Source organism: Gallus gallus, chromosome 12, assembly GCF_016699485.2.
Source record: "Gallus gallus isolate bGalGal1 chromosome 12, bGalGal1.mat.broiler.GRCg7b, whole genome shotgun sequence".
Lineage (NCBI taxonomy): Eukaryota > Metazoa > Chordata > Aves > Galliformes > Phasianidae > Gallus > Gallus gallus.
In genome coordinates this window covers 14,454,806-14,474,922 of record NC_052543.1, presented here as the reverse complement: position 1 = coordinate 14,474,922, position 20,117 = coordinate 14,454,806, and the positions used below count along the sequence as shown (strand labels likewise).

Sequence of the window (20,117 nt, the reverse complement as noted above, 5' to 3'; positions counted from 1 at the left end):
CTCGCGCACAGCCCTCTCCCAGCACCGCCGGGCGCTTCGTTACCGCGCTCCCAGCTCGTGCGAGCCTTCCCACCGCGCGCTCCCGAAAGCACAGGTGGGCGCCCACCCCGCACCTGCGCACCCCGCACGGACCGCGACCAAACGCGGCACCCACCGCCCCCCGGCACCGCCGCGCGCAGGGCTTTCCCGCGGGGCGCTCCGCCTCCGCCCGCCCCGAGCCCCGCGCGGTGCGACCCGGGGTGCGGGGCCGGCCCGGGGGCGGGGAGGCGGGCGGGGGCCGGGGCGGGCCGTGCCAGGGCGCCTGCGCCGGCGGTGCGGAGCGCGGCGGAGCGGGACGGAGCGAAGTGAAACAAAACAAGCGGGGCTTTGTAGCGCCTTAAAGGCGCCGCGTCCGCGCCCGCGGAGAGAGAGAGAGAGAGAGCGGAGGGGGAAGGAGAGAAAACAAAGCAGCCCCGCGGCGGCGGAGAGAGAGAGAGAGAGAGCGAGAAGGAGCCGGATTTGCTTACTGAGCACTTTTTAAATTTTTACGTTTTTAATTCTTTTTCTTTTAGTTTTTTTTTTCTTTTCTTTTCTGTTATTTCTTTTCAAGTCCCATCCGCGGGCGCGGAGCCATGCGGGCGCGGCGCCGGCGGTGATGGCTGTGAGCGGGCGGCGCGGAGCGGTCTATGAAGCAGCGGGTCGGAGCCCCTGCGCACCTGCTTAACGCGCCGCCGCGAGCGCGGAGAGCCGCGCAGCGCCATGTCGCGGGTCGTCCAGAAGAAGAACCACTGGGCCAGCCGGGTGCGGCAGTGCGTGCTGAGCCGCGGGCCCGGCGGGCAGCTGGGCTTCGTCCTGCTGGGCGGCGCGGAGCACGGCGAGTTCCCCTACGCGGGCGCGGTGGCGGCGGGAGGCGGCGAGCAGGCGCTGAGCGAGGGGGAGCTGCTGCTGGAGGTGCAGGGGGTGCGCGTCTCCGGGCTGCCGCGCTACGACGTGCTGGAGGTGATCCGGAGCTGCAAGGAGCCCATCGTGGTGAAAGCCGTCAGACAAGGTGCGAGGGGCCGGGGGGTGTCCGCGCGCGGGGAAGGTGCGGAAGGGAGAGGTGAACGTTTCCCCTTTGGGCAGCGCAGGCTGTGCGAGGAGCGAGGTTGCTGCCCGTGTCGCTCTTGTACACACGTGCGTGCTCACCTTTGCCACGTGCAAGCGTGCGTCCGGACGCCTGCATCCCTACGGCCGGGCACGTTGTCCCGAGCCCTTCTCACACGTTCCCAGCCTGCGTTAAGCGAGTGCGTGAGATTGGCCTCCGCGCGCCCGGCGGCCGGGGCCGGCACCTGGTGTTGGGGCACCGGGTGGGGGGTTCTCCCCTCCCGCAGCCCCGCATCGCTCCCTGTAGCGATGATGGACGGAGACTTGGCCAGAAGTGAGCGTGTGCTCCGTGCCTGCGTGGGACTGTCACCTGTGGGACGGGGAGTGCTGTTACCCAGCCCTTAGGGCTGCTTGTTGCCAGGTGAGGGCACACGCAGGTATAGCTCTGAGCTGGGCTGGAGGCAGGAACAGCCAGAGACCTTTAGACAAAACCACTTTGTATCCATGTACACACTGCAGTGATACAACGGGTCAACGTCACAAGCGTGGCAACTAGCTTGCAGTTTCCAGGGCAGGACTGGAATTCAGTGCCAGGAAACTGCCCTTGCTGCTGCTATGGGACGGGTGGGACGACGGATGGACACCTGCGATGACACAGCTGCGAGGGAGGGAGGAAGGAAGGGCAGGTTCCATAGGGAGAGGCGTTAGGAGAAAGTTTGTTGTGGTCCGGGCACATCGCAAAGTTTGGGGGTGTGCAGTGGGTGGAGCTGCACGGAAGCGCAGCCATTCATCAGTGATTTGGAACAGGTTGCCAATGTGCAGTTACAGTAACTTTTGGAACAGACTGTCTGGGGAGCAGTGAAGTCCCTGGAGGTGTTTAAGGGCAGATGTGGTACTTAGGGACATGCTTTAATGGGCAGTATTGGTGGTGGGTGGATGGTTGCACAGGATGATCTTAGAGGTCTTTTCCAACCTTAGTGATTCTACGAACATTCAAATTGTAGAGGTATTCCAGCAAACAGCACCAAACTCCACCAAACCCAGCTGTCTTTAATGCCTGCTCTCCCTGCTGCTGACCAACAGAGTGGTTGGTGTGGGCTGCCTGGACTGGGGGGAGGCAGGAGGCTGAAGTATGGGGAAATGGGGCAGATTTTGGTCTACCAGTTGTTGTAGTAGGTGTTAAAATACAGCCTGAGATGTTGCAGTGTGGTTGGTGGGTGAAGGAGGCTGTGTGAGTCCTTCCCAGCAAGCGACTGGTGATTAAACTTTTGGTTGTTTTGGAAACATTCATTAGTCTAAATAGAAACTTGTCTTTGAAATATACCAGAAACGACAGAATTTGATGGTAAACACATCTCAGCTCCAGGATGGTCGAAACAGGAGGCAGACAAGTGGTTTGTAGGGTGCTGGTTGGGATTACCTGGAGCTGGGGAGAAAAGAGTTCAAAGCTGTGCCTGGGCTCGGGGCAGGCACATCCAAGCCTTGCATCATCCATGCCCAGAGGGGAGAGCCAAGCCTGGCTATGCTGGTGATTATGATTGCTTTTTGAATGCTTTGTTAGAATGAAATGTAGAATAGAAATACGGTTTTGTCAATCATTTATTTATTTATTTATTTATTTATTTATTTATTTGTGGTTTGGAAACTACTCCCTCCACGTGCCTCTCAATGACAGCCTGGCATCTGTGTGCTGCTCTGCACTGAGCAGGGAGCTCCCTCGTGGGTCAGGATTCCACGTGTAGGAAAGGAGAGTATTAATTAAAATACATTACTTCTCTGCTGATTAAAAAGCTCATTGCGGGGATGGCAGCTGTCATGCAACAGGAGGTGTGTGGCACTGGAGCAGGCAGCGAAGGAATGTGAAGATGAGGATGTAAGCACACACCTAACTCTGATTCTCCTCCTCTTCCCACTGCGTGGTGCCTGGTCCACTGGTGCTGCAGTGCTAGGGTGATCTTAGCCTGGAAATGTATACGTTTTACTGCCTGGTCCATTTCATATGACATTTACAAGGCTGGAAAAACAGGAAATTTACTATAAATGAGTCAGTCATCTGTGAGCACAAACAGAGAAAATAGGTGTTCTGACCTTGCAGTTAGTGGACAACAAGGGACTGGGATGTGAAACAAAGGTCGAATAAGCTGTGCACGTGTTCCCTCATTAAACTGAGGTTTATAGACTTGCAGGTCCACATGCAATATTTTCTTTTTCTTTTGTGAGCTGTAAGTTTGAGTAGGTTTCCACAAAGTACAAAAATGGGGAACGTTTATGAATTTGCTTAATTGGAATAACAGTATTTCATATTGCTGGTGTGGGATTTCTTGGTCCTTTGCTTACCCTGAGAGAGAGAGAGTGAGGAACTAAAGAACTTTTATGGGGAAGAGAAGGAAAAAATCTCTGTGCCCTTTTTTGGTATTACGTTTGAGGGGGTAAAAATGCCACTACAGTTGGTTGTTTTGGGGGAGAGAGAGGAAGAATCTGCTGCCGTGTGTCTTTCAGAGCTGTCAGAGGTGTGAAAGAAAGCTCCGTTAACATGCACTGCTTTGATGACTGTTTTCATCTGACATCTGTGCCTTCATTCTGATGCAATTGGCAATGAACTCCTGTGCAGTTAATAAATGCAGTTTTATTATTACTTGGTCTGAGAGTATAGAATGAGTAGATGGGATTATAGGAGCGGTGGTTGTGCATTCTTGCATGAAACTTGCATTGCCGTAACACAGCCATTTCTTGGCTGTATTGCTAATGCTGAAGTTTCCTAGAGTTTAATTCATGGTTTTCAGAATAGTTCGCTTAGAGAAATCAGAAATAAGTGGCAGAGTGCTGAACTGGGCACCCGGTGTGGCCCAACGCAGCAGAAGTTCATTGTGCTGTCATTGTGAGGGAAGAATGAGGGCTGTATCTTCATATCTCCCACATGGTGTTTCCTTTAGGGCAAGATTTATGGGTTTTCTTTCTCCCCCTGAGACGGAGGGATGCTTTTATATAGGTTTTGGTCTGTGGCCTTTTGTTTTTGTACTCTGGTTGGCGACCTGTGCCAGCTGCTGCCTGAGCCAGGCTCCGGGGCAGGAGATCTGCTGGAGCTCATGTTCCCATATGCTTATTTTTAAATTGTTTTTTCAGTCCTTCGTTCAACTCTTTGCTCCCGCAAAAAGTCTCTCTCAGGATCCTAAGCCCCTACGTAACCAATGGCCGTGAAACAGGGAAGTATTTCCATCAGGTCGATGCAATTAATGATTTCGGTAGTGCTTTGGAGCTGGGCTGGTCCCATGGTCAGGAGGAGCTGTGGCTTTATGTCAGCCACGTTCAGGGTGAGCAGGAGCAGGTGTGACCCCGGATGGAACCGCTGGCTGTTTACCCTGTGCTATGGGCTCTGTTCCTTTCTTTTCAAACATTAACTTGGCCCTGAGGTAAATCCTCAGGCTCAGTTGGGTGAGTGAACACTTGCAGTGTCAGGCTGGCATTTGCCATAGCAGCAAAGTGTTGAGATCAGTTACACCCACCCAAGTGCATAAAAACAACTTCTTCCAAAAAGCCGGCATGAACAGAGGTTGGGCTTTTTCTTCCTAGAGATGATTGGTGAGAGAAGTGCTTTGAGGAGCTAAGAGGATTCAGAACGAAAGCTCTGACATGCCAAGTACGGAGATGTTGGTGCATTTTAGATTGGTAAGGTCTGTTTCCAGCACTGCCCCTCTGGGATGAGCGTCAGGCAGGGCAAGTCACTACCGAGACGTGAAATAAAAGAGGACAGATTCTCTCTTTCGCATCGCTTCTCATATATTTTGTTGCAAACCATTCATCTTCTCTCTTTAAAGTGGTACTGCCTTCATCATCTGAAAGATGTCCGCCTGCCTGCTGGAATGCTGCTGCTGGATGGCTGTCTGGCTGTTGCTGTGCTGACCGTACGGCCCTCTCCTTGTCAGAGTGCGGAAGCTGATGCTGCTGTGGCAGAGCACGGCCATCCCGCTTCAGGCAGTGATTCAGTGCCACATCCCTGAGTCGGAATTAATACGATCCTTTTAATGGCGTGAAATGGGATTATGTTTTTCACAATGAGGTTAATCTTTCCACTCATTGTGATGGGACTCCGGGCTCCCTCGTTATGGACAGTCAGATCACAGCGCAATTAAATCACAATTAAAGTCTCATTATGAGCAGTATTTCAGCAGTGTTGCAAAATAAGATGTTAACACCATCCCGTGTGTTGTTTCAGCTTATTTCTTAAGACAGTTACAACTTCTGCACGAGTGGATTACCGAGCTGCCATTGTGAGATTTAAGGTTCATCTTCTGCGTGTCTTGTTAGAAACTTCAGTTTAACCTCTTAGCAGCTTTGAAAACCAAACCATCCGTAGCTCCTTGTACTGCTGTCCTTGGGATCATCATCTTGTCTTGGTTCAGGATCCTTCAGGAACTTTCTGACCGTTGCTGTATCTCTTCTCTGCCCAAGAAATGTCCCCCTTCCTCCTGCAGTGGGTGCATGCATGGGGACACGCTCACCTGCAGCGGCTGCACGGAGCTGTAACAGCCTTGTGTGCAGTTCCTGTGGCAGCGCAGAGCCATCATTTGGGCCAGCATTCCCTCGTTTGTGCTATTCCAGCATTGCTTGTTTTGAAGGAAGCTGAGGAGATGCTGCTGCCTCAAAGGCGTTTCCTATTGAATTAGCAATGTCTGAGCTGTGGGCAAGGGTAGCAGCCTTAGGACCTCTATTGATATTTCTATTAAAAAAAAAAAGACCAGGATTGTTATTTACATTCCTTAGTGGCTGGTAGTTCCTTCAGCTCTTCTTTTCCCCCCTTCACCTTCCCTCTCTCCAATAGGAGCTCATAAATCAAGGCCTGCAGGTTTTTGATCTTTGTGGGCTACAAGTGACCTTACATTTATTGATGAAAAGCACAGGGTAATGGTTCTGTATGCACAAGTGCCATGCATTTATGGAAGCAGCATGAAGAGGTCAGTGTGACTTAACTGGGTGCCAGGATCCTCACTGTGGTCAGTGTGCACTCCCTCCTGCTCTGGGTACCACTCCTGGAACAGCACAGTCCTCACCCTCTGGCTCCATGTTCCTGCAGAATATATCTCTAACTCATACACAAGATTATATATATATTTTTTTCTGCATGTTAAGCAACCTTTTTACACCAAAGGCACAGGGATGCACCATCCTTGAGTCAGATGAACATCACTGGAGGCGCTGCCTGTGGGACAGCAGCAGCAGCTCAGCACTGAGCAGCAGCACTGCCAGGAGTGCAGGAGCAGCTCCTGAAGAACACTGGGGGTTTCTGCTCCATCTCGAGAGCCACACATGAAATGCATGCCGTGCATTAAGTGCGGGGTGCTCTGCAAGGAGCCGATGTTGGGAAACAAACCTCAGCCTGGGCTATCAGCCAGAGTTTGTTTTCTGCTGATGTGACGGAGAGCTGTGGCAGTGGCTGCCTAATTCCAGAGCATCTTGGCAGCCTTTACCCTAGGCTGATATTCTGGCAGGCTTGGATTTATTATTATTATTATTTTTTATATATTTTTCATGTCTCTTCCTTCCGGACCAGACAGGTGGGCCAGCATCCCTTCTGGCCCCATCAGAGTGGTGTGGCTCAGGGGAGCTGGGATGTTTTTGTCCACATCCACCCTTCACTTTTTAAAGGTCAGACACTCCATCCATCCTTCGTCCCCTGACATTTCCCATGGTTTCCAGAGCTGCTGCAGGCTGGAATGATGGCACCATTCTCTGCTAATTCCTAGTTCTGCCTTTGGCATCATTTGTGCTGAACTGCTTTGTGTTAATAATAAACTTTAAACCTACGTATATATTTTTAATTGCTCCTAGTTTACCTTTCAGAAGCAAAGCAGTTTTTTCTTCAGCTCCTCATGCTTTGGTTACATTTTTGCAGAGTTGGCTTTTGGCTGAGAACAGTTCCTGTTTTCTTATTGCAGAGGGTTTGTATCATAACTTACAAGAAAACAAACAAACAAGCGTTTTTACTATTTTCATTGAGTGTCCTCTTGAGGCCAAACAACATTGTTTGGTAGCGCAAGGTGTCCTCCTGCCTTTGTGAATGAAACAACAAAACCCCCAAAGCAAACAAACAAGGAAGGCTGACTTGCAGAGTGGAGCAGATGTACTCGCAGTGGCAATGCATCTGAATAAGGCATCAGCTTTGCATGGTTTGCTAATCCTTGTCGAAAGAGTCCATTGTCTTGGACTCTACATCTGTAATTTTGGAAAATCAGTGCCTTGTTACAATTAAGTTGGGAAGAGATCAGACCTTTCTTTCTTCATATCCTTAAATCACAGTGGCTTCTTTTTTTTTTTCTTGAAGGGGAAAACCTCAGCTCTGAGGTTTTTCACTTTGTTATTAACAAAAAGCCTTTGAAAAAGAGGCTGCCTAAAATCCAACCACTCCTTCAACACAAACAAAGCTGTGCAGATATTATGTGCTTTCAAAAAAAACTTTCATGTTCAGCTCCACTTATTGCTGCGGTGAGGATCCTACGCAGAGCGGATATTAGCCCTAACTGATGACAGACACAGATGCCTTGATTTGTTTTTCTTTATTTTGAGGGCGATGCATAAGCAAAAGATGGATAAGCAGCCTCCAAACAGGTTAAACTGGAAAGGTAAGAACCCAGGCTTCAGAGTAACTGTGAGAGGATCTTTCTTAAAAGTAGTGGGGAGTATGTAAGGAACAGACGGAGTCCTCCATTTCCAAAGGTGTGCATGCAGCTCCCAGGTAGTGATGTAGGGATGCAGGAGGATCTCGTGGGGGTTGGACCTCCAGAGGAACAGTTCTCTGGTGGTTCACTGGAAGCTGGGGATGGCTGGAGAGAGGCAGAGAGGACTGCTCAGCAGGGAGGGATGCCCAAGTGTTGGGTTCAGGAGAGATTTCCCTGCTCCCTTCTGGATTTGTTACCAGTGCCATAGCTGTCTCCTGCCTCTAAATAGGAGATGGGCACTGGGAGAGGATCTGGTGTGCAGCAGCCTATCTCTTAAAAGCAGAGGCATGAAGGCTTTCTGCAGGACTGGAGAAGAGTGTTTCCAGCTGATTACAGACCGCGCTTCCAGGGCAGTCTGGGCAAAAATCAGTTTGTTCTGCTCACCCTAAATGCCTGCATCGATGTAGAATCTGGGATGCAGCATTGCTGTGGGATCCCCACGAGGATGCAGTGCCTGAAATAGCTTGTGCTGCCCCGGGCTGCTGCTGGAGGACAGCCTGCATGGGGACAGCTGGGGCCACGTGGCACAGTGTGCTCTAGGCTGGCTGATGGCTGGTGGGCATAGGGAAGAGCTGCTCTGGCTGTGTTTGGGGACATGGTTGTCCCCCCACTGAGCATCCTCTGTGCAGTGCTGGAGCTGCAGGGCTCTGGCAGCCTGTGGTGCTGCTCCAGCATTGTTCTCCCTTATCCTTGGAGCAAGAGAGGGGCTAATTTCATGCACAACAAAGAGTCGAGTTCTTCTCTGTCTCTGGTATGTGTTTTTCCTTAAACAATGAAGTGACTAATATAGAATATCGTCTTAATTTGTGTTGATCTGTGATTGAAAGGAATGGCAGCAGTGCGACTGCATTAAGCATATCCTCTGGCTCTGCTGGGTGAGCAGTGGGGCACTCCATAGGGGTTATGTTCAAAGTAAATCACAGCTTAGTTGTTTATCGGGGGGTTGGCTGTTTCTTTTAATTTTCTTTTTAATTGAATTCTCTTCTGCCCATATCCCAGCAATCTCTGTGTCTTCGTTTTATGTGCAAATAGCAGTGGTGTGCAGTGGTTTGTCAGCTTCTGTATAGTCTGTATGTTCTGTGGGTTCCTCCCTGTCCCCTGCAACCTGCTGCTATTAAACCAGACTGCTTCCAAATGGAGACGTGTGCTGAAGAGTACTGTCCTACATTTACCATCGCTGGATTCCCTCCCCACTACCCCCCCCCCCCCGTTTTTTTTTTCCACTTTAAAATGAAGAAGTACGGGCTGGCCGAGAGTATCAATCGCTGACCCAAATTCACATGGAGGTCTTTTGGTTTGAACTTGAAGCACAGCCTGCATCAATCCCTCCCCTGGCTGGAGGCTGTGTCTGCAAGGATTGCTCCTGCCTGCTGCGGGAGGCACAGCAGGAAAACACAGACAGGGCGCTGAGGACAGCAGGGCTGTGCTGGTCCAAGGGTTATATGTAGGGGAAAGTTTTCTGTCTGCGCCCAGCCAAACAGGAGGAGCCTGTGAAAACATTGTGCATCACCTATCAAAATACTTAGCATTCCTGGGTGAGGCTCCTCAGACATGTGACCTGTGTGTGTTTATATAGATATCTTTAATTTTTTGCACTGTAGCATTCTTATTGTCAAATGCTGCTTCAGTAAGAAGTTCTGGGACCTTTTCTGTCTCTTTTTTTTATTTTTAGTGGAAACTTATCCTATGACACCAGCAGCTCAGGCTGTCAAACAGCCAATGCTGTAAAATTCACAGTAAATGGCAAAACACTGCGGTGGAACAGCTATTTGAAAGCTGAAAAGGAACGGCGTAAAACCACCGTTGCAATGGCCCCAAACAATTCCCATACCCATTCCCTTCTCATGGGATGCACAAGCAGCATCCGAACGTGGTAAAAACATTCACGATCTGCTCCGTGCTGTTCCCTTGGTGAGGGTGTTAGTGATGACTGAATAAGTCCTTGCAGGAACATGGAGCATGTGTGCTCCTGAGCCCTCGGTAGGGCAGGACCCTGGCTCCTGGTGCTATGGGGTGGCTGCTGCCATGAACCTTCCTTGTTTCCCATGAGTCATTTTGGGAGGGAAAACCAGAGCATTGCTCCAAGGGTTATCTGAGGAAGGTGCCTGGTTCCACCCTGCTGGCAGCTCTCTGGTCCTTAAAAGGCAATGCTGTTGGTTGAGCTCCCTCATTCCAAAGGCAGGTGAAAGTTACACTTTAACAGATGGTGATTGGTTTTGTGAGAGTGGCAGAAGAAATGAAGACCTGGGTAAATTAGGGCAATATTTCAAGCCTGGTGGAGTCGGAGGCTGTTGTGCTGGCAGTGCATTCACCCACAGAGCTGTCACTGCTTGGATATGGGACAGGAGGGACGGGCAAGAGGGGCTGTGAAATCTCAAAGTGATGCCAGATCGTGTGCTGGCCAAATGTTGCAAAGCTGAGATTTTTATCTGCCAGAGAGATGACCTGAGGACTATCCAAGGTGGCTTTTCCATTTAGTTCTGTTTTCTGCTCCCAGTTTTCCAGTTATTAGTTGAACACATATCGGGTTTTCCAGGAGCTAAGGCAGCCTTTGCATAGTACTGAGCTGAGATAGGATAACTTGGTTGCATCATGGAGTGGTAAGCAGTGAGTATATGATTTTGAATCTGCTGAAGCTGTTACACAGGAGAAAAGTCCCAGTGAAAATGAGAGGGCTTAAATTTAAGTGTATGCTAGCACAGTAAGTACATCATAGAAGGCTTCTTCCATCCGTCTGTCTGTTGGTAAAAGGTGCTCTAATCGGTGCTGAGGCTTGTCTGAACCAGTGTGCAAACTGCTGTTTGCATAAAAGCTGGGCACGTTGTCATGATCTTTGAGAGCTCACTGATGTTCAAAGATGGTGGTGAATTAACCAAACCCTATTTCAGATCGGTTTTGTTGGGTACATCTGCTGTCGTGGCAGCTGCCCTGCTGGGATGGGATCTTGCCCCTGACTGCGAATACAAGTATTTTCCACACTGCACTGCCTGGGCAGGGAAAGTTACATCTGCATTCTGCTTTGAGCCTTTTTCCGGAGATGCTGGCTGCAGAAATTCACCAGTTATTTTCTGAAAAAAGCCCAGCCTTTTGCTGCCTGCAGATCCTTCCTCCCTCCGGGTCTGCTGCAGTGCTCTCATAGGAAACTTTAAAACATTCCCTTCAAAATTTAGGGACTTTTTTTAGCCACCTTATATACTTAAGTGACAAATGGTGTATTGATTGCAGATGGAGGCACAATTCACTGTAACAGCCAGCAGCCACGCCGTGGGCATTTGTGTACTTGCTGTTCTGCTCCTGTTACTCTGATTTTTAGGAGATGTCAAGCATCTTCCTGGGCACGTCTGTGCTGTGCTGAGCCTATTCCTCTCTGAGAGGCTCTGCAGAGACTTCTGACCACTGCTGAATGCCAACAGCAGTCAGAACAGCAGCACAAATAGTGGGGAACGTTCATTGTGTGTCTGACTCCCCCAAATCCCCAATGCAGGAGAGACCTCAGCATCGTTGCGCATTGCGGTGGATCGCCTTTGGAGATTTTTGCCATAAGAACATTGTCCCAAGGTCAAGCTGAGCACCTGGATGCTCTAAAACTGAGCTCTCCTTCTGATTGTATTTCATGAACTTCAAAGCTTCAGGTGAGGTTCAAGTTGTAACGCTTACAGGGAATATTTCCAGGTTCCTCATCCTTAGGTAAATGAGAAATATTCATGTGTTGGCACCTGCTCACCAAGGTGCCTGAACCAAAGTGTCAAAAACACAGGATGGTGTTTGCAGTGCTTTCCTCTGCTCTCAACTCTGCATTTCCTCCTAACGAGTAAAATCAAACGGCAGTGATGTTTCAAAGTCTTCCTGAATGGCAAAATTATAAATATTTCTTTTCTAAGAAGGCTGAAAGCAGGAGCTGAAGCATCGCATGCAGCTGCTCCAGTAGGAACTTGTTTAACTTGTCTACATCTCTCTTTTGCTGCAGAAGCTCTATTGAAAATGACAAATTGCTTAAAGCAGTTTCCATGTTGGTCTTTAAAAAATTCAGTTTCTTTCCATCCAGAACACGTGGAAGGCATTTGTGCACTTGACTGAATGTTTCTCTGTCCCGAGGCTTACACTTAGTGGTTTTTTGCCTTCATGTAATTTTCACACGCAGCTGCTCGGGTTTGCTTTCCTCAACTTCCCATTGGATGAGGATTCATTTTACTTTTTTCAGCGCCTGAGCTTAGACATGAAAAATCAACTATCTCCCTGCCTAAGTCAATGGGGACCACGGGGAAAAGCAGTGGAGGAACACTGCAAAGTCTTGGCTTTTCAGAAGCACAGTTCTGAGTGTTATAAATCCATAATTCAGGCTGGAAAAGCTGTGTCTGCAGCCACGTGGCTGTACTGTCCTTTAGGACGGTGAAGTGCTCTGAGTGGTGTTAACACTTTGCAGAATGACAAAAGATTTTTTGCTTAAATGTTTTCAATTACTTCCGTGCAGCTGATGCTTTACTGGAAGGAGCATATATGGGCAGGTGCCGTATGCAAAGCATAGAGCTGGCAGTAACTGCTGGAAAAGTCAGAATTGCTCAATTGAAAAGGCTGTTTTCTCTTAAAGAATGTCACGTGTGCACAGCCAATCACCACCATGATGAACCAAGGTCGGTTGGATGGACCTGAGCTGTGATACTCAGGGTACAACACCATCATCCCTCCTGGCCCAGAAGTGCTGTGCCCTGCGTGGCACCAGGTCGGTGTCACCCACTGCTCTGCCTGGGGAAGCCCCATTGCTCAGAAGGGATGCTGGCAGCAGTCAGGAGGCAATCTGAGGACAATCCTGATGCTTTCTATATCTTGAAGGCATGTCATATCCTGGCACTTCTATTTATACCCACTAGTTTTGTAATATATATATATTTAAAATCTGCTATGAGCCCATCATTTCTGACAAGTTTGAGCTGATGTGATAAAGTGATTTTTGGTAGTTACAATATTTGCTACATTTTCTGCTATGTTTTTTGCATTTTGACTTTGTTTCTCTTCTGGTGAGTAGGTTCAGGAAATGAACTGGTTGCTGGAATGCTGTGGCTTGCTTTGCTGTAGGATGCATCACTGCCTTTCAGTGAGTTTCCTGTTACAGATTGCAGCTAATACAACGTGTTTCAGAAGAAAGCAATGGAAATTGGCACCCACTGGTGAGACAAACCTGTCTCTGAGATCCTGTCCTGGTGTGTTGCACACAGAGGCAGTTTGTGCCTATAGGCATGGAGGCTTTATGTTCCGTATTTATGGTGTTTCTTTCTTACTTTCCTTTTTTTAATATAAATTATGCCTTTGGCTCTTCATGTTATGTGAAGAAATGTCTGTTCTGTTTCTGAATGCTGATACTGGACGTAAAATATATTTTTTAATGGCTGTTAAACCTGCCCTACTGGCTATTGCATCCTTGGTTAATAAAATTAGTGCTTCCCAAATACCCCGCAGATACCTGTTGCAAAACCAACTTCTCTCTTCTTGCAACACGTTCGGGTCAATTTCTGCTTGTCCAAATTGTGCTGGACCAGGTTGCTGTTGTGTTCCCACATGCCTGTGGTTGATAATTAACCCGTTTCTTTAATAACACTGCCCTATTTACCCTGGGAACCATTTTTCTTCCCTGCACTAGTCTCTTCCCAGCAAAATGCTGCAGTTATTCTTCCAGTAATGAAGCCTTGTTACTTGTATGGGGGGGGGAGTGAGCTCAGTGCATTTGTTTTAATGATTCAGGACAAGAGTATGCACCAAAAGTAGAAGTAAATGCCTTTAAAATAAGTTGAGCAGGCTGATGTAGGCAGCTGATGTATGCAAACAATGGGAAAAGCTTTGCTTGCATCAACTTCCATTATGTTTTGGTCTAATTTTTAGCATATATGGGCCTGAATTCAGGTTGAGGCCATCATTCTGTGTAGAGTTGAGGCAGACGTTCCTGCCTGTCTTTCCAAGGCCACATAAGCCAGTGCTAATTGGTAGAATGCACCATTCTTACATTTGGTGGGATTTGTCCCAACATGTCCAAAGCTTCTGACTCTTTACATGCTGTATCAGCAACTGCTTTATTACGGAGCCCCAGGGACAAGGCCCGGTTTAAAACAAAGTCGTGCAGGTAAAAGCAGAATATGTGTGTGTGGCCAGCAACCGAGCTAGCCGAGATATCCCAATTGTGCTCTGTTTCATCTCCAGTGCTGCAGTCCCATGCCTGGCCTTGGCCACCGCAGGAGCTGCCACTGAGGGCTGCACATCGCTCGAGAGAAGAGGCTGAGAGCAGCAATTCCTCATCTGTCTGTGCAAAGATTCTGCCTTGTCTTTCTCCCCTGTGCCGCTTTTATTTAGGTCAGCCGGCTGTTGCATTTAAAAGATGTGTACCTTAAGTTCTCATTGTGGATTTTTTTAATTCTGTCATTTTCATTTACTCTGCCTGGTGTGTTTCTTCACTCAGGAACAAGATGGTTTTAAGCAGAGGGAGGAAATAAACTATAAAACTTCCATTAACCCTAGCAGTGCATCCCTGCTAACTGTGAAAATAGCATGGCTTCAAGGTTTACTACAGCTGTTTTATGGGTTTCAGAGCTTTACTTCAACTGTTCTGAAGTTACATGTGAGCTATCACAGAACTTGCTATGTGCTTTGTGGTGGCAGTAAGGTCAAGTTGGACATATGTGTGAATAACTGTGAAGATTGTGCGTACCTGCGGCGGTTGCTCGATAGAGGCTGTTTCTGTCATTTGGGACTGATGTATGTTTTCAACAAATCTTATTTCTAATTCTAGATAATGAGATTTTTAAGTACATAGCAAGCCTTTGGAAATCAGTAGCTCTAACGAGTCAGATTTTAAATTATATGCAAGATCCAGGGGTTTCTAACAGAGCGTGTTGTGTACTGCATGGTAAAAATCCATCCGTCTGTGGTGAGGGATAGATCCCTGGATGACTAGAATCTTTTTTGGAGGGGAAGGAGCGTAAGGTAGAGTGCCAGTTAGCTATCTTTGGGGTAACGATTTATTTTTCTTAGATGCTTCTCTCATTCTTTCTGTGGGTACTGAATGAGCCCTTGGACACACCACGTTGTAGGCAGGGGCAGACGTTTAGCAATCAGCAGTGCAGAAGAGCTGATTTCATTGCCAGTTTGTGATTCTGACTGTCTAGATCTTGTACCAACCAATTAGAGCCCACACGTATTACAGCCTTTGTGCTTTGGGAGAGAAGTGTTCCTGCGTTTAACTCATAGCTTTACAAAATGTTGGCTTAGGCTGGAGGTTTGCAAAGTTGGAGTCTTGTGTTTCCTCATGTGTGTGCTCAGGGTTGGGGAAGGTGAGCAAGGATACATGGAGAGTTGTGTGTCGTGAAATGGAAAAAGTACCTGATTGAGTTTGAGAGCATTCAGGAACCTGCAGTCATCTCCTAAAATGTTCATGAAATTCCGCAGTATCTAATGTACCAAGTTGCTGCAAACAGGAATAGCATCTGCTGCAGCGATGTTTCTGAGAAAACAGCAAGCACTCCATGAGCTGCTGAGCATCCTTGCATGAGCCTGCTCCTTTCCTTCAGCTCTTCAGGCTGGGATTTCTCCCCTCCCCTCTCGGTGGGGGTTTCTGCCCTGTTTGCAGGCCATTTTGGGAAGGCTTCTGGGCAAAGAGGAGGTCCCAAAGGGGAGGAGGCTGAGATGGGAGAAGAATGTGACCCTCTGAGCCGTTACTGATGGCTGCGCTATTTTAAAATCAAACTTAATTTTTAGCTCTTCATAAACAAATCTTTGTGCCAATTTTTTATATAGATCTGAAGTCGGTTGTGGTGATGGCTGCTGTGTGCTCCATGGCTGCCACAGGGAGAAAAGCTGAGTTTTCCTCCCCAAAATGCCTCTGGAGTGGTGCCTCGTGGAAGGACAGCCCTTCCAACTCCTCTGAACGCGGGGTGATGTCTTCTTTATTTGGTGGTAAATAAACCTTAATGGGTCTATCATGGTATCTCAGGTGCTGGACACGTTGTGGGCTACTGTGGGAGCTGGTGTCCTTCATCCCGTGGCCCGATGGACTGTGTTTGCCTCAGAACTTGTATATTTGACTCGGAAGTGCAGTATGCAGCATGGCAGGGAAGCAGCAAGGATCTCATCCCTCCAGCCAGGGTTAGTGATGCTTAGTGTTAGGACATTAGAGTCTTGTTGGTTTTAACTTGGAAAACCACACACGTTGCTGTGAAAATTCATACTTAGTAACAAGTAAACAAGGAAGAGAGCAGTCTGCCTGACTCAGGAAATTCCCTCCAGACCTTGTGGGGAGGAGGAGCTTTGCATTTTTCTTGTCCCATATTTATTTTCAGTCTCGCCTCTAACACTGCTGATAGTGCCATCACAGCCCTGCAGATTAAAGTCCCAGCATGGGGTGGAGTTGAAAGAAAGATGCTGTGAAGCAGTCAATACCTCTAGGATTGTGCAGCTATGTCATGCCACAGGCAATTAATTTTGCCCGTTATTTGCCTGCCTGGGTGCAGCTCCGTGTCATGGCTGTGTGGAAGCCTTTGATTCCGCTGCTCGCCTTTTCTTGTCAGGGGGTGTTTCAGGGATGGATGACTTCAAAGTGCCATGTTTGTGATAATAGCATGGGTGTTACTTCTGTGCGGTATTGATGAGGACAGGCTTGCCAACAGCACCCATCTCTGAGGCCCAACGATTTACCAAGGAGGAGGCTGATTTTTTTTTTTTCCAGGGCTGGCTGTATTGGTATGAGTCAGCAGAGGTCCTGAACTGTTTGGTCCTGAAGTCGTGTCATGGCTGCTGGGTTTTCTGAGTCGGCTTTTCCCGACAGTTAGTCAAAGGCTCCTGAGTTGGCAGAGGATGTCATTCAGGACTTGAAAACTCTTTGAAACAGCACTTTCTGTTAGCAGACACTGTGCTGACTGCATTATGCTGCAGATGTTTCAGAGGAAACATTTTTTCATCAGAAATAGCTAAATCTAAGGACATTTGTCTTTTGTAGTAGCAGAATCTTTACATGATCTCCTTAATAGAGGTCATGAGAGAACCTCCATAAGAGAAGATCCCTAAGGCTGGGAAGTGTCCCCTTGCTTGGGCAGGACGAGGCCAACCATCGGCACAATGTAGTACTGGAATCAGACCAGGTTGTCCAGCTGCCTCATCTCGGGGAGATGCCCACCCTTGGTGGATGTGGTGTAGTCAAAATGAGATTATTTGGAGGGTAAAGAGCTTGTTGATCTCAGCAGTATCATGCCGACCTACGTCTTCATGTATGTTAACGGTCCTTGTGAATCTTCCCCTCTTCTGTGTTAATTTTACTTCTGATTTAGGTGAGGGTTAGTGGAAAGGGTCTACAGGAGATTCCCACCAGCATGTTGTTTTTACTGGCATTTTTGTTAGCGGAAAGAGACAGTTAATAGAGCTGAGGAGAATGAGGGGCTTCTCCTGCTGTGTTGGGCCAAAACAGGACAGTGCTGTTGGGCTGTGGAGGAGGCTGGGCTAACACCAGGAACTTGAAGGACTTGTTCGAAGACAAGACCAGCTGCTTTGCTCTTTGGGGTTTTTCTGTAGGCTTCTGCCAGATTTAGGTGCTAAGAGAGCAGCTCTTGTTGGCAAGCATCTGCCTGCTGTGATCAGCCTCCTTAGAGCTGAACGCCCTGCAAGAAAAAAAAAAGCTTGTTTTCAGATGACGGGCTGTTGGGTTGGCTTCAGATTTAAACAAAGCAAAGTCTTTGGGGAGCGGCGCCTGGCGGAGCCTCTCTGCGATAGTGTAGAAAGGTTCTCAGCTAAACTGCAACTAAAGAATAATTTAAAAATACAGCGGTATGAACAGGAGTGGTTATAGAAACCACAGAGATCTGTTTCTGTACTTGGGAATCGTGGATTAAAGTGTGTTGTTACAAGAAAATCCAGATGACAAGTTTTATTCACTCTGTTATTCATGCAGTGAATACCTCTTCAGGCTCTGCAGAAATATGTCCTTTTCTAGACTTGGAATAAGTAGACAAACACTGTATGTTTGTACCAAATGCTGGAGGATTTACGGGTAACTACTTTGTGGTTTGAAGAAACAATATGTGCAATGTATTGTAAACAATTCCCTTTTTATATTTGGCCTGCATTCAGTCTAAGATTAAAAACGAGAATTTATGGGCTTAAAAAAAAAAGAATCTTTCCAATGCTGAAAGCAAAAAGAAAGATCTATAATGAGGTTTTACAACGTCTATTATTTTTAAGGCAATTTTTTAATTTCCTTAATATATTTTCCATGTAAAAGTATGTTTTTTTGCACTTCAAATAGCGTTCTGTTGGTTGCATTTACCAGGAAGCAGCTAGGGGATTCTAGTGCTTTAACCACACAGCAGCTGCTAATTAAAAATATATAATTCTACCCTGATTAGCTTTTAATGATTCTAATCCCCTTATATTTGCTTATTACCACAGCATGGTAACCTCAGCCGCCCTCTATTTCATTGTGGAAGCCCGTAAGTAACAAAACTAGTCATTAGGAGCTGATAACTGACTCCTGAAGGATTGCTTCCCAAACAGGGCAGCACAGATGGAGAAAGATGTGCCGTTCCCACGTATCATAGAATCATAGAATGGCCTGGGTTGAAAAAGACCACAGTGATCATTGATTTTCAACCCCTCTGCTACGTGCAGGGTCGCCAAACACCAGACCAGGATGCCCAGAGCCATAGGGCTCTTTGGAGCTGCCTGCTTTGAGTTTGTTGTTTCTGCTCAGTTGGCATTGTTTCACCAGGGGCAAGCTTGGGTGCTGTGCAGGGAAGCAGAGGGAGACAGTAAATGTGAAGAGTTACAGGCACCAGTATTGCGAGTCCTGGTTGGGAACCAGACCCACTGTGTGTGTCCAGTTGTGGGCAAGCAGTGTATTTTCGGCCTGATGGAGGAGATTTTTCTTCACTGTTACTTTGGTTGTGAGAAGTTTGTCTTCTCTTATTTTCTTTTAAAATAAAAAATGTTCAACACTGCAAAATATTGAAATCGCACTTTTCCCTCTTAGGATTGCTTTGCTTTCATCTTGTGGCCATCTGCTTCACCTTCACCAGTTTTTCTCGAGATGTTTCATAGCTTTCAGTAGCAGGGAATGGCATCTTTCTTCTTCCTGCAGCACCTGGGTGCTTGGGAAATGACACTGTAGGAAAGGGCAGCAGTAAATATCTGCTGCTGGAGAGCAGTTTGGAAACCCTGAGTTAGGACTGCAGCAAGAGGGAAAAAATTACCCGAGAGATGTGAGAAGACGCCACGTCAAACGTATTGTCAGAGGGCTGCCCTGATCTGGAAACGCGGCGGCTTTGTGTTGCTCAGAGTTCATCTCTGGCTTGGGGATCTGGTACTAATGGAAAAGCCAAAAGGCTGATTTTATTATACAGAGCAGATAATAGAACCTGTCTTTTCAAAAATAAATAAATAAATAAAGCTCTCAGAGCATAAAGAAGTGACTCTGCATTGGGATGTTTGCTAGTGAAATGCCTGGCTGCTCTTTGTCCCAGAGCAGGGTGCGGAGCTTGGCCATGGAGGAGCGTGGGGCCGCAGTCCCGCTGCAGCACGTGGCCGGCTGCTGCTCTCACAGAAGCTCCGGCATTTGTCGCGCTGCCATGAGTTAGTGTTAAAATTGGCTCGTCTGCCCTGGCCTGGAGATGCTGGCTGCCCTCAGCACTTGGATGGGTCGTCTGCAGCGTTGCTGGGTGGGCGGTGGGATCCCATCGTCTCCCTGTGCACCAGGTTTCAGTGTTCTGCCCGGCTGAGCCTCAGAAAGTTCACTTCTGTTTGCAAGCTTTGTGCTATGTGAATCAGCAGAGTGTGGAAAGAGGTTTTTTTTCTTTTTCTTTTACCTTAACATTATTATTCTCGTAGATCTTTTTGAATTTATTAGGGTTGACACCAGCTTTTAGTGCATTATTTCTGAGAGTATACAGTTTATTTAAGATTTCCACGTGCAGACATTCCTTTCCAGTTTCATTCCACTGCACAGGGACGTTTGCATCCAAATAAAAGGCAGGTTTTCTGTTTGTGGACAGTTGATAGCTATTCACTGGGCTATGTCCCCTAATACAATGCTTGTTATTTTTAAAGCTCTTGCGGTTGGTGAGGAAGTGGAGCTATGGATTAAGCTCCAAGAAATGCAGCTCTGAAGGATGAGCTCTGGTCTGAGCGTTACAGTCAGTCTGTGCTGGGGTAGGAGAGAAAACGTCAGTGACTCAAAACTTCCCTTTAGACTGTCTGGGCTGTGAGATGGCTCTGCAGTAAAGACAGAGCAATGGAGATTTATGATTCTCTGCAGTGAAGAGGCAACTTGCATTGCTGTGACATCTTGTATCTCAGAAGAAGTTAATCACAGCTTTT

The 20,117-nt window shown here is 47.7% G+C and overlaps 1 protein-coding gene across 35 annotated transcripts in view; it reads left to right on the top strand.

Annotated features, from left to right (window-relative positions):
• Window positions 1-279: 279 nt before the first annotated feature.
• Window positions 280-20,117, top strand: part of MAGI1 (membrane associated guanylate kinase, WW and PDZ domain containing 1) — a 293,011-nt gene continuing 273,173 nt past the window's right edge. For all 35 annotated transcript variants that reach the window (XM_040646375.2, XM_040646359.2, XM_025154746.3 and 32 more), the window contains exon 1: window positions 280-1,027. In XM_040646375.2, coding sequence (XP_040502309.1) covers window positions 739-1,027 — 289 coding nt within the window. In that variant the 5' untranslated portion in view covers window positions 280-738. The remainder of the gene's footprint in view (window positions 1,028-20,117) is intronic.